The sequence below is a fragment of the Alexandromys fortis genome, unplaced genomic scaffold (assembly GCF_014885135.2).
Source record: "Alexandromys fortis isolate MF-2015 unplaced genomic scaffold, M_Fortis_MF-2015_v1.1 scaffold_3, whole genome shotgun sequence".
Classification (NCBI taxonomy): Eukaryota; Metazoa; Chordata; class Mammalia; order Rodentia; family Cricetidae; genus Alexandromys; species Alexandromys fortis.
The window spans coordinates 2,609,633-2,624,008 of record NW_026067909.1 but is presented as its reverse complement, the minus strand read 5'-3'; the positions used below and the strand labels follow the sequence as shown (position 1 = coordinate 2,624,008).

The 14,376-nt window shown below is 45.6% G+C and overlaps 1 protein-coding gene and 1 long non-coding RNA gene across 3 annotated transcripts in view; one reads left to right on the top strand and one right to left on the bottom strand.

Moving 5' to 3' along the window:
* Positions 1–14,376, top strand: part of Adam12 (ADAM metallopeptidase domain 12) — a 312,949-nt gene that overhangs the window by 292,868 nt on the left and 5,705 nt on the right. Inside the window, exons 22-23 of the mRNA XM_050137344.1 lie at positions 8,862–8,992; positions 11,138–14,092. Of these exons, the coding sequence (XP_049993301.1) occupies positions 8,862–8,992; positions 11,138–11,192 (186 nt within the window). The 3' untranslated portion in view covers positions 11,193–14,092. The remainder of the gene's footprint in view (positions 1–8,861; positions 8,993–11,137; positions 14,093–14,376) is intronic.
* Positions 2,193–11,129, bottom strand: LOC126498573 (uncharacterized). Of its 2 annotated transcripts, XR_007590846.1 has the most exons (5): positions 10,574–11,129; positions 10,369–10,455; positions 9,656–9,733; positions 5,797–5,987; positions 2,193–4,862 (listed from the first exon to the last, which is right to left on the bottom strand). It is a non-coding gene; the product is annotated as an uncharacterized lncRNA (long non-coding RNA). The 2 variants fall into 2 exon arrangements; XR_007590845.1 differs by having other exon boundaries at positions 2,193–5,987.

The window sequence follows — 14,376 nt, the reverse complement described above, 5'->3', positions numbered from 1 at the left end:
TTGTCTCCTCTGCATTTTGAAATTTGGGGCTGGGTGTTGTATGGGATTTCCTTGGGCTTTTGTGGGAGGCTCAGCAGCACTGACCTCTCTCTCAATCGACAATTACACTTGTAATCATGTTTTCATTATTGCTGTCTCCTGAGGGTCAAAATTGGCCTTGATGGGGGAAAAAAAAAAACAGCTCTCTGAAAATGAATCCATCTTTATCCCAGTATTTGATTGCTTCAGGAGAAATGTAGAATTCCTAGCCTTTAGTTCTCACTGACCTCATTTTTAAATAGTGGATGACTTAAATCATGCCTTTGAAGTTAGAAAAATGCCTCAGAGGTTAAGAACATGTACTGCTTTTGCAGAGGACCTGGGCTCAATTTCCAGAACCCACATGACTTCTGCAGGCTTGCACATGGTGCACATACACTTGGACACATGTGTACATATATTTTAGGTGACCGTTATGGGCATCAAGAGCTACTTGGAATGGAATTTTTGCTTTCAGTCAAACAGATGTTTGTAAACCAATGAGAAGCTGATTATATGTGCTCATATATTGATCCTTTCAGCTCTTCCCCCTTCCTGATGTTCTGCATCCCATCATTTCTTTTCTGCCTGAAGGACTTCCGTTTGCTGTGTATCTTTTAAGCAAGCCTACTATTGTTGGCATATTACTAGCACCCTGTGTCTAAGGATGTCTTTTTCATCCATGAAAGATAGTTTTGCTGGGTATAGAATTTTGGGTTGACTTTGTTGGGGAGGGGGGTGGCGTCCTTCTATTCCATTTCATCTAGACTCTGCAGTGGTAAGAAATCTACCAAAAGTTCTGTGCACAGTCTCTGGTCCAGGAAAGAAATGTCACCAATCATTTGTGGGGGGTTGGGGTAGAGGGGGGATTCCTTTGGATTGAGCAGGAATAAAACCATATATAGTCAAAATAATCGTTTTTCTAGACACCCTTCTTCCCAGGCTTATCCCTACAGAGGAGAGACTTTCTTCAGTTTTTATTTCTTTGGTGCCATTTAGATATTTCCAGATTGTATATACTTATTTCTTGTTGCGTGCACACCTAGACCCACCGCTAGGTAGTTCCTTGAGTCTAGAGTTCACCAGGTAGTCTTTTTCTCTAATTTTCAATTTATATCAATTGCTTGATGATTTTTTATGCAAGTACTAAAAGGAATAAGGTAAGCTATGCTTATTCCATTTTGCCACAAACAAACTAGTTTATATCTAGCAGCTCTTTGACTCTCGGTTAATTTCTCTGTTCTAAACACTTGTATCCTTGTCAGTTTCGAGCTCTAAATGTGTTGCTGCTCAAGTCCAGAACTGCCATTGTGAGCTCCTATCAGTAAGCTCCGTGGCATGGCTCTAGCATTGTGCTCTGTGAATTATCTGTGGCTGTCCCTGGCTCTATTTTTTTTTAAACCTCACTGTTGAGTCTTCTTTGCAAATGTAAATAGTTTTTTTTAATAGAATTTCTGTACTTTATTGGAGTTCTAGCTTGACCTCTGGCGGAGCAGGAACTCTGGTTTGAATACTGAATCGACGTGGCTTTCCTTTTGTGAACCTCTCACTCCTCACATGCTCACAGCACCCTCTCCCATGCACCACCAGTCAGGATCCTGGCCTGGTGTCTTCGGTTGGTTTTGTGAATGGTGGATAGTTTTCTCTTCCATCTGTTTTTTTCCGGTCTATCCCAATTTATCCTGCTGGAAGGCAACAGGCAAGTCCCAAACATGTCTGGGCTGTGGCCTTACTTGAATCTGACGGGAGCCGTGAAACCCAGGATATGCAGCGGTGCTCAGTGCCTTGCACACATCCCTCAGGTACTCCCGGGGCCTAAAAACATCCACCTAGCGGGTTCCCTCACACTGAGGCTTCTTATTCCTCTCTCAACGATGCCACTGCTATACAGTGCCAAATGGGGATTAATAGGTCACGTGATCTGAAGAGCTATGCACAGTGATTTTCTCCCACAGCTATCCGTGCCCACAGAGTGGCTCCTCCAGAGCAATCACCCCAAAAGACTTCTCTGTACGAACCTAAGGAAATCTTCCCCTTAGGCCACAAGTCACTGGGAACTCCACGGTCTCTGAGTTGTGTCTGTCTGGAGTCTTTCAGAGACACGTGTCACAGATACCTGTGGGGTTCCCCTCTTCACACGCAGGGATCTGGAATCCATTCCAGGCAGCTGTGGGCAGTATCCAGAGGTGACTCTTGCTTGGCAGCAAGAATGGAACCCCCTGGCACATTGCAGTTCCGTGGGTGCCATCCCCCACGATAGGACCCAGATGTGCCTGCATGGCTAACTAGGCTATGCTTGTCCAAATTTATCACAGAAACACTCCAGGGATGGGGCGACATCACGAGAGCTGCATTGGTTAACTTTGAATTTGACAAGTAAGCATTGTCTTTCTATAAAACCTGCCATCCTCCACAAACTCAACTCACCGTCTTGTCCACAGTTGTGCCTCTTGGAATGCAGGCTTCTCAGCTCATGCTCAGGCCTTGTGTGGGACCTTCTTGTACATGCTGTGTGCACACGTGTGGCACTCAGAGGACAACCTTCAGGGGATAGTGCTCTTTCCACCTTGTATGAGCCATGTGGTTTTGGCAGTAGGGCGAGTCTCTGCCTCCATCTTTTCATAGGCGTGCTATGATTACAGATGTGCACCACCTCACCAGGATTTTATATGTGAGTCCTAGGGATTCTAACTCAGGTCCTTAAATTTGAGTAGCAAGCACTTCGCCCACTGAGTCATCTCTATAGCCTTACAGTTGTGCCCAGTGTTACTTCTGGAGGAAGGAGAACAGAGGGAAAAGGTCCATGGCAGGGAGAATCCCTGGTCTCCCAGGACACCCTGCCATTCTCCCAATAAGCAGGGTGCCACTGGCACGGCACTTAACCAAAATTCACCTTGCTAAATACCTGTTCCATTGAATAGCATTTAAATGATGTGTGGAGACACTTGATCTAAGAATCCATTTCTCATTACTTCCTACATGTTCCAGAAAACTAGGTTATTTAAAGTCTTCTGAGTGAATTGCAGACATAAACTCAGAGCTGAATTATGTTCCCAGGTGTGTTAGAGAAACAGGGACTCTTAAAAACTCAACCCATCGTTTGGGGATGACTGATGTTTACTGCATCATGTTCATTTCTTGAAAATGCTGCCAGGTCCTGGTTTGTGCACCATGTACCTACAATGCAGAAACTTCAGCCAAACAGCAATGATGGGATTCACTTACATAGTTATATTTACCACCAAATTGTGTGTGTGTCTACTCAAGTGTGCATGTTGTTTTGGTACAAGGAGCCTGTGCTTGTGCTTTTAATGGTTATAAAATCATTCAAACATACACTTACTGAGCACTAAGTACATGGCAGGTGCCACAGAGCTGAGTGCTTGGCAGGTGTTTCTGCTCCCCTGCTCCCCTCCCCCCACCCCACCCCCAGGAGCTGAGAGAAGTTGCCATCATAACCTTCAGTTTATGGAGGTAACAGAGCACAGTAAGGCTGCATATTCCATGAGCAAGATGGTGGAAGTGTCTTAGTTCTGGTTTCTGTTGCTGAGAAGAGACACCATGACCATGGCATCTCTTATAAAGGAAAAACATTTAATCGAGGTGACTTACATTTTGAGAGGCTTAATCCATTATCATGGTGTGACATGGTGGCATACAGGCAGACGTGGTGCTGGAGAAAGAGCTGAAGTCCTGTATCTTGACTCACAAGCAGCAGGAAGTGGTCTGAGTGTCACACTGAGTGAAGCTTGAGCAAAGAAGACCTCAAAGCCCACACCCACAATGACACACTTCCTCCAACAAGGCTATACCTATTCCAACAAAGCCACACCTCCTAATAATGCCTTTAATAATGCCTTATAGGGACCAATTACATCCAAACTACCACAGACAGGAAAGTCAAGGGCTCAAAGCTGCCCCCTCTACCTGCAGCATTAAGATGCTATCCCACTGTCAGGAGACAGCAGTGTGCATTTTTGTCCAGACAGTTAGTTCCTAACCTGATGCCTCTTTCTGCAGAGCACCAGAGATTTGCTGTACAGAGGCTGGGGGGAAAAATCTCATCCCACTAAACCATGGTTCCCCCCCCCCCCATGAAGCCAGGGCATCTGGTTTCCACCCAAAGGTGCCGACTTGATTTCTGGGTTACTCACTGTAGACAGGAATCAAAGCAGGACTTGGGTTTCCATAACAAGACTCGGGTTTTCTTAAGGGGCCAGATGCCTCCAGCCTCATTCTCCTCCTTCCTTATCCTTGCACTGTGTTTTGATTCGATAATATCTTAATCTTTTAGCTATCTGGTTCCTTTAGGGAGAGCAGGAAGTATTCATTTTACCTAATCAGTGAAGAAAGGGGTGGGGGTCACAGTGGCCCTGCCTGCCATGGTTCTGGCTATGGAAGATCCACTGGTATGTCAGCTTTGGTCAGTTCTATGATGCCTGCATCACTGTGGCTACAATCTTATCTATGGTCATAATGTCCACAACATTTTTAGCCAGAGACAGACTCACTCATTACAGCGAGATGTGTTAATGTCACCCTAGGACCGCAGTTGCGGCTCTGGCTTTCTGGGGTCATGGGCTCCAGTCTCCCTGCACAGAACTCCCAGAGAGCAGGACATATTTACTATGGTAGACTATGTGCAAGCTGATAATGCATGACGGTCAAGGCAACAGGGCCACATTTTAATTTTGTCATGTTTGTTTTCAAAGTTGAGAGAGGGAGGAGGGGAGGGGAAGAGAGAACATTGTCGTTCTGCAATGCATTGCTATTGCTAGAACACAGGTGGGATGCAGAGGCCCAGGACCCCATGTGGCAGGCAGGGTGGGACTTTTCTCTGCCACCTGAGGGAAAAAGAATGATGTTTGGATTTTGTTGAAAATACAGACTGAAGAAAAATATACCAGTAAGAGCAGCCCGGAGTTCCTTCTCAGTTCCCACAGAGCTGGCTGCATTATACAGAGGCCTGACACCTCATAAGCAACCGTCTAGGCTAGACCCTCTCCTGACCATGGCAAGGCGGGACAGATGGGGACCCTTACTGTCCTCGGAGCTCACAAACTTTCCATCAGCATCTTGACTGTTTGGAGTTTTATCACAGGGATGAACATCCCATTGTCCTCAAAGCTGAGAACCATCTGAGAGGACATGATGGCTCACAAGACTATGAGCATAAATTGAGACTATCGTGGGAAAGTGTCTCATCTCCTAAGTTCCCATGATAAATCCAAATGCGTTAAAGCAGACTATAACATACACCTTTCCTTCTCTCCCACACACCAATAAAACCCTGGTGTTATCTTTACTGCAGAGACTAGATACTTCGTCATATTTAGCAGAAAAATTAGTATTGCTTTGTAAGGAATGATTTTATAACCCGAGTCTCCTTATGGTGAGTGTGTGCTTTTGTTTTTACATTACACACAGACATTGTGTTCGGTTTTCTGTTCTGTGATGAGAACTGGAGCTTGATTTGTGTGTGGCCTTCATTACCCAGGGCTTGTTGCTAGGGTGAAATTCCTGTCAATCACGGCTGTCAAACGGCAGCGGCTCTTACTCTTGGTGAACACATGCCAGGCCCTGCCCTAAGAGCTTTACTCGGTCTGTCCTCATTCCAACCCTGAGGGAAGGCAGTTACTATCCCTGCACTTGTCCAAAAGCTAGGGCACACTAGCGTGTGCACAGCCAGTGTGGTCCTTACACCTACCTAGGGGGTTTGTCTATATTCTAGCGCCTTCTCCTATTTCCTCTGATGAGATCTGATAAGAGACATGTCACCTGTATGTCTGGCCCTTGTTCAGCACTCTGAGTCCAATCTGTCTGTTGTTCATTCTTGGCACATCTCCCACACAGCTGTGGTCTGCTGACTTCTGTAGGCGCCCCATCATGTTGCAGGGAGCTGTTTAATCTGGTGTTGTAGCCTCTGAGCTGCTGTCTGTAGTTCAGGAGATGTGATTTTAGTTCAAGCACTGTGAAAACATCATACACATTTGAAGTAACTTTTTTGGTTTTTTTAATTTTATTGAGTTATACATTTTTCTCTACTCCCCTCCCATCATCCCTTCTCCCCTTTTCTCCTCTCCTGTGATCCCCACACTCCCTATTTACTCAGGAGATCTTGTCTTTTTCTATACCCATGTAGTTTAGATTCATATATCTCTTTCTCCTCTTTGTTGTCTAGTTTCTCTGGGGTTGTGGCCTGTAGACTGGTTTTTCTTTGCAATTAGTCTTTCTGTGTCTGGGTTACCTCTCTCAATATGGTTTTTTTTTTTCTAGATCTATCCATTTGCCTGCAAATTTCAAGATGCCATTATCTTTTAACGCTGTCTGGTACTCCATTGTGTAAATCTACCACATTTTTTTTTATCCATTCTTTGGTTGAGGGGCATCTAGGTTGCGTCCAGATTCTGGCTATTATGAATAATGCTTCTATGAACATAGCTGAGCACATATCCTTGTGGAATGATTGAATCTTGGGTAGATTGTTTCCTAATTTTCTAAGAAATTGCCATTCTGGGTTTCAAAGCAGCTATACAAGTTTGCACTCCCACCAGCAATAGAGGAGCATTCCCCTTACCCCACATCCTCTCCAGCATAAACTGTCATCAGTGGTTTTGATCTTGGCCATTCTGACAGTGTAAGATGGAATCTCAGTTGTTTTGATTTGCATTTCTCTGATGGCTAAGGATGTTGAGTATTTCCATGTCTTTTAGTCCTTTGAGATTCATCTGTTGAGAATTCTCTGTTTAGGTCTGTCCCCCATTTTTTTCTTTTTTTTTTTCCATTTTTTTTATTTTATTGAGAATAAGAAAAAAAAAGTTTCCGCCTCCTCCCAGCCTCCCATTTCCCTCCCCCTCCCCCACNCCTCCTCTCCCCCTCCCTCTCCTATCCAAAGAGCAGTCATGGTTCCCTGCCCTGTGGAAAGTCCAAGGTCCTCCCCCCTCCCTCCATGTTGTACCCCATTTTTTTCATTGGATTATTTGTTCTTTTGATGTCAAGTTTCTTGAGTTCTTTGTATATTCTAGATAACAGTCCTCTGTCTGATGTGGGGTTGGCTAAAAATCTTTTCCATTCTGTAGGCTGCCATTTTGTCTTGTTGACCATGTTCTTTGCTTTATAGAAGCTTCTGTTTCAGGAGGCCACATTTATTAATTTTTGCTCTAAGTACCTGTGCTACTAGGGTTATATTTAGGAAGTGGTCTCCTGTGCCAATTCATTCAAATGTACTTCCCACTTTCTCTTCTATGAAGTTCAGTGTGGTTGGTTTTATGCTGAGATCTTTGATCCATTTGGACTTGAGTTTTGTGCATGGAGACAGATACAAATCTATTTTCATTTTTCTACATGTTGATATCCAGTTATGCCAGCACCATTTGTTGAATATGCTTTATTGTTTCCATTTTATATTTTTAGCTTCTTTGTCAAAAATCAAGTGTTTGCAGGATTGATATCCAGGTCTTTGATTCAATTACATTGGTCCTCCTGTCTTTTTCTGCCAATACCAGACTGTTTTCATTACTGTAGCTCTGTAGTAGAGTTTGAAGTCAGGAATTGTGATGCCTCCAGAAGTTCTTTTATTGTACAGAATTGTTTTGGCTATCCTGAATTTTTTTGTTTTTCCATATGAAGTTGATTATTGTTCTTTCAAGGTCTTTGAAGAATTTTGCTGTGATTTTCTGGGCATTGCATTGAATCTGTATATTGCTTTTGATATGATTGCCATTTTTACTATGTTAATTCTACCTACCCAAGAGTGTGGGAGATCTTTCCATTTTCTGGTGTTGATGTTTGGATCCTGATGGACACATGGATCTACCAAATCCCAAGACAGTGCAGGTTTTGTGTGACTTTTAAGGTGTGTTTTGCTGTGTAGCCTCAATGCCTGCTACCACACGTGTGCCCCACTATGCCTCTTCATGCAAGTGCATCAGCTCATTTAATGACCAGGACGTCCTGTAAGGGATTCTAACTCTGATCTTCAGGGTCCTTTTTCCCCTGCAATGAAGGGGCCAAGAATGGAAAGTGTCATGCTAACCAGACCTATCCTGGACCCAGGAGAGTTTGTACAGTATTTGCTGACTGATGCTCACCAGGGGCAGAGAGGAAGGTACCCCAGGAAATGCCTCAAGGGGTCTTAGATTTCCATGAAGCATTTAAAGTTGCCACACGAATAACTGCTGGTATAAATAATTATCCATGTGCTGGGAACATCTTACATGTTCTTTTATTTAAGCCCTATACCAGGGCTACAAGATAGGTTACTCCATTTTCCAGAGAGGTAGACTTGTGTGAGTCCCTTTGGATATAACTCAATGTAGAATAACCCTCGGCCAGGAACCCATCACTCCATAGTGTCCTCACAGGTCTTTACTTGTCCCATAAGTCACTGTATGGCTCCTTTCTACAGATAATGCAACAAGTTGTACAAATTACAAAGCATACTATCTTTTTCAGATCCTGACCCCAGGAGGATGGCTGTCTTCTAAATCCTGCGCATCCTCAGTTTAGCGAGTCCTTCATAAACTGAGTGTGTCTGAAAGCATAGATGGATTTATATCCATCCCCTAGGGGTACTGACAGAACCCTACCATCCACTGTACCCCTAAGACGTGTGAGGTCAGATAACCCACATAGGAGTGTACCTACATGATTCTTTTAAATGTTGCAGAAAATTCCACATGAAGGCTAAATACAGGCCCCACTTTGTATCGTAGAAGGGTTATGAATCGGAGATGAAGCCAGCACTGTGTAGCAATGTGCACTGCCTTCCAGGAGACTACTGGGTCCCAGGGTCCAGTTCTGACCACAGAGTTGAGTCACATGTGGTCTGTTGTCTGTTGCAGGGTACCCACAAACCCAGCCCTCCTCAGAAGCCTCTGCCTGCTGATCCATTGAGCAGGGCATCTCGGCTCACTAGTGCCTTGGTGAGGACCCCAGGGCAGCAAGAGCCTGGGTTCGGCTCAGCCCCAAACAGGTAGGTGTCCTCTAACGGTGGAGGGTAGCTGAAGTAACCACACTGGAGGTGTGACAAGTTTCAGGTGTTAAGTCATGTTTCCTGCTTGCCCCCAGCATGGGAAGGGTGGGAAATATGTGTAAAAGTAAACCAGGAAGCAATCAAAGCAAACTATACCTATGCATACCTAAACATCACCCCAGGGCTCTCAGCAATGGCTCACTTACTTGAGAGATCATAGCAGGATGAAGATGACCCAGGAAGGATGAGCTGCTGACACGGGCCCAGCCTGGTCTCCTACAGGCACTAAGGAAAATGGTCTATCTGTATCAAGGCAGGACCCTCCACCACCCTCACCAAGACTTGCTCTGCCTGCTCCAGGGTCTGAGACAATAGTTCGGGTTGAGAGATTATGGAGAGGTGGGGGCTTCTCTACAGCTGAGTGACCTGTGCTGGCTCTCTCTGGCTGTGGTCATCTTCACCCCTCTCCCATAGAGGATGAGGCAGATGTAGCCCAGATTCTATTTACATGGGGAGAGGTAACCCACAGCTGTACTGAAGCTGGCTCGTGCCTTTGCAACCTAGCCAATATTAAATATTAAAGTATATCAAGTTGCATTTAAAACAAGGGTAATGAATACTCAAAACATTGCTCCCAAGATCCTTGCTGCTAAGGTTACTCACATCAGGAATCTCTATGGGGGAATCCACGGCATGCTGGGTGCTCTCCCATCTTCCAGGTTTGCTGGTGCCATAGTGTAGCTGGGGACATTGACAAGATGGAAATCAGTAAATGCTGCAGCTCAACCTCTTCCTCAGTGAAATTATTCCCTTGTGGGTCTTTTGTTGTTTTGTTTTTTCTCGGTTCCTGGGATAAAACGTACTAGGCAAGCGCACCATAGCCTAGCATTCGTCTCCCTAGTGGCCAGGTTTACATGAGCCGCTCAGTCCTTATCCTCCTTTGGGATGGGACTAGAGGAACGAGCTACCATGCCTGGCTAGCAGATCATTAAACTCACGGCCAGCTCTTCTGACTCATGTGCCCTCTAGCAGGCCATGAGCTCTCTGAGCACCAGAGAACCAGAGATGCTGTTAGCCAGGCTGCACGCTTAGTAACTCCCATCTCTGCAGGGAAAGATGCACGTCATTGATTCATTACGGCTCTTGGGAGGAATGTGTTGGCCTAGGAAAGAAATGGCTGCCTCGTAAATCTCAGAGATAATGCTGGTCAGAGGGTCAGGAGAACAGTCTAGCTCACCACTGTGGAAATGCAGACAAAGCTGCATAGCTTTTGAGTTACTTTTTATATTTCACTAGATAAAACTACTGCATGGACATGATAAGGCTGACCAAGGGGCACTCCTTTTCAGAACATCCCAAGCAGCCCCCTGCCTCACCTCTACTGATATCAGCCTGGCTCCCCATCTCTTGAGCTGTGCCATGGGATCAAAGTGGCCACTAGGCATGTTGGAGCTGGTTCAAAACTGAAATAAGAGTGTAAACGTGTACCAGATTTCGAACACTTAATTCTGCCCCCTTGATTCTCCCAGTTATGTATGCTGATTATATACAAAGATGATACAGCGATAAAATTGAGCTTACCTGTGCTACTTGGTTGTTAGAAATATAGAATTTGAGGCCGGAGAGAACAGCTCAGTGGTTAAGAGCACTTGCTGTTCTTCCAGAGGGCTAGAGTTCCGTTGCCAGCGCTCCCATTGGGTGACTCATCACAAGGATCTGTAACCACACCAGGGGGAATCAGAAGCGCCCTCTTCTGGCCTCCACAGGCACCTGCACTCACATGCAGAGACATTACAGATAAATCTAAAAGGAAAAACTAGGGATTGTCTTGAGCCATTCATGTCCATTTTTCTGCAAATAGTGCTAGTCTAGAATCAACTCATAGATAGGAGGCACAGTTCCAGAGAGGGGAGGTGGCCTGTCATAAATCACTAGGACTTCTGCAGGGAGGTCCTTGGTGCGCTCTGCATTCTCTCCCAAAAGCTAGCCTGGTCTCCAGTCTCAGGTGGAGATCAGTGGCTTCTAGCCTGGGAGACCCACCAGTCTCCAGGAGCAGCCTCCCGCCCAGCTTTTGTGTCTATAGAACGGCTTCGGAGCATCTAACTGCAGTTTTGTTTTCTCCTCCCTGGCTTGCTCTTGATTCAGACCTGCTCCTAAGCACCAAGTGCCCCGATCTTCCCACAATGCCTACATCAAGTGACAAGCAAGCCCAGACTGGTCCTCAACAGTGAAGACAGAAGTTTGCACTATCTTCAACTCCGTTGGAGTGATTTCTTTTTATACCAACTTTCAAGAATTTTCAAAGTGTTTAAAACGCCATTGTTTCCGGAACTTAGAGCTACTGCCGTCGGTGCTGTGCTGTGGTGCTTTGTGTCCTTGCTCAGGTACTTGTAAGTTATTAATTTATGCAAAGTGTCTATTACTGCGCAGGGCGCCGTAGCAGGCATTTGTGCCATCGCGGGGTTTTCTACAGAAGGCTCCTTGTGCTTTCGTTCTTCTGGCGGACTTGAATGATCCTGCCTGATGGGATCCAAGACGAGATGTTTACTTCCTGTTTGAGGCCTTATTGGAAAACAGCTCCCCAAGGCTGTGTTACAGTACCAGACACACAGCTCAGGATACCCCAAGTGGAACCTGGAATGATTTTTTTTTTCATTTTTTTTGGAATCCCTATCTTGGACTACAGCCAGGGCCTTAAGGAAGGTCTTGGGCCCTACATACTGACAGGGCTTCAGACTCTGCAGCTCTGCACCCTGAAGATCTTAGAGAAAACCTAGAGTACTAGCAAGAAGGCTGAGGTGTGGCCACACCAGGATAGAGACTGGAACCCTAGTCCAGGCAGACAGTTGACTTTGAGCTGAGAGGCCATGAACACCTTTGGAGAAAAAAGAAGTCTGTGATGCCGCCCAAGGCTCTGCTCCCAGAGCCAGCAGGAGCTTCTCTCTGGCTGCCCTTGTGCACAGTGCTGGCATGCATGGGCATGTTGTTTACATTGGGAACAGTGGTGTTTCTGCGAGAAAGCCACTGCCCAGGCACTGCAGACCTCTGTCTCCTGCCCCATTTTGAGCTAAGCAAACTGCCACATTGTCTTCTTGACTGTAATACAATGACCCTGTGTTCTGACAGATAGAAGCAGCTTTCTATGGGACCATAAATATTTTCAGATGTGAGCCGGTAACCAGATCTAGTCGATCAACCCTGGAGATAAAAATCTCCTTTTTTACTGCAAGGCTCGACTTATTAAAAATTAGGCAGAATCCATATGCTTGCAAAAGTTATAACCACATGGAATGTTATTCTCATCGTACAGCCATGTCTGCTATCCTTAGTAGTCGCGGGACAAAGAACCCAAAGTCACCCATCTCTTCTCTTGAGGGCATCCTGTTTTCTGCAGCATAGCATCTCAGTCGTGCCCACACTGGGAACGTACCTGTTGTTAACTCATCCTAGGATGACAGAGACATCAGTTCCCCAAGGCGAAGGCTCACGAAAGGCAGACCCCTCCATCTTTCACTCTTTCATGCCTGGCTGGAAAGCCACCTTCAGGAGCAGATCTTTAAGATGCCTCAAGCTAATGCTATGAAAGATAGTTTTAAAAATGCAAGGCAAATGGCAGAGGCATCACTGTGTCCTGGCGAGGTGTGGGATGGCCAGCTTTCACAGTAGAAGGTAATTGACATTGGTTCTGTAGCATCTGAGTATTTTAGGATCAGGTAGTATCAATGGTTGCCCTATGTCTTGAAGCCGAAGGGGAAATACAGACTTAGACTTTGTTTTGCTCTCCAGAATTCAAAGTGTATTCAGCCTTGGGAAACACATGGTCTTGAAGACAGTGGGTAAATAAATCCACATCAGAGATGCACAAAAGAACTCTCATAGGCTGTCTCGTTTCCTGGCACAGTGACAGTTTCGCTGCTGCCGGGACACATGCAGAATTTTTGCAACTGATGTGAGGTTGGGTCGTTGTATTAAGTTCAAACTTACACAACTGGAAAAGTTCCAGAGCTGTGTGAGCATGGTCACACTTAAAGGTTTAGTTGGAACAGGTGATGAGCCCACCCTTTGGGTGGAGTGAGAGGGAAGCTACAAACCCATATTTCTTCTGTCATTTCTGTACTTTGGTTTTGGAGTACCAGGGAGAGTTTGATTTAAAGGACGTTGGAACTGCGCTCTTTGCCATCTCCCCAGAGGCTACCAAGGGTGCCGATGGTCCCCTCACAGCTGAGCGGTGCTGGCTGCTTGTTTTCCAGAGCCATGCATCTGTTTCGGAATAAGAACATAGTTAATCCTGATATTCCCTTACAGGATAGACAGTATTATTAAAAGAATACCTCTAAGATATAGTAATCAAATAAAGCATATTTAGCAATAACCCCAATTTTAACAAAATTAGGAACCAATAACCAGCATGGGGGTTTATTGAGAGGATAGTTTGTCTCTCCCTTTCTATAGCTTTTAAGTGACAGAGACCAAAATGAATACTCGCAGTTCAATTGCAGTCTATCTTACGTTTAAACACACTGTACACATGATTAGTCGGCTGAGGTTTCTGAGACTATCCCTGAGAAAGTCCAGCAGAGTGGTCCAGTGCCCAGACATGAGGCAAGTGCCCAGACATAGGCATGGCTGGATGTCCTCAAGGTGATGTGACCCCGCTTTAGGGAGGAGGTGAACCTTGCCGGCATTCCACTTAAGAGCTGGTCTCCTACAGTATTCCCAAGTCTGATTTTCCAGTACGTGGGATCAGATGGAGAGCAACAATGCATTTTTTCCATTTCAAAATATGCATGCCGAGTTTGCGCTGTGTGAGCGTTTCCAGCTCACACATGTGGGATGACATCACAGAAACCACACAAGCAACAAATTAAACTCTACGGGAAGAAATACTCCTGACTGGTCTCTGAGGAGACGTTTTTATGCCTTCGTAACTTTATTAGGAATTCTCAGGCTGAAGCTATGGGTCATTGTTCTCCAACAAATCAATACAACCCATCAATGCATTCCCTAGGAACTGCCAAAGCCTAGGCTGTGTCTGAATGTTCTTAGGAGCCTGTGATCCCCATGGTGCTACAAAGAGGCTGGAGCTGGGCCAATGAGGAGGTGTTGAAATAGGAGCGGCGGCGGGGCTGCGTCCCCAACACCCCAGCCGCTTGGCTAGCTCACGCCCGAAATAACAACACACAAACTGTATTCATTTAAAGAACTGCTTGGCCCATGAACTCTAACCCTTACAGGCTAATTCTCGCCCCTGGACTAGCCCATTTCTAATAATGTTTGTAAGCACGCCAAGGTGCGCTTACCGGGAAGATTCTAGCCTAAGTCCATCGTGGGTTGGAGTTGCCTGGGAGAGCTGAGCATGGCGTCTCTGCTCCAGCAGAGCTGTC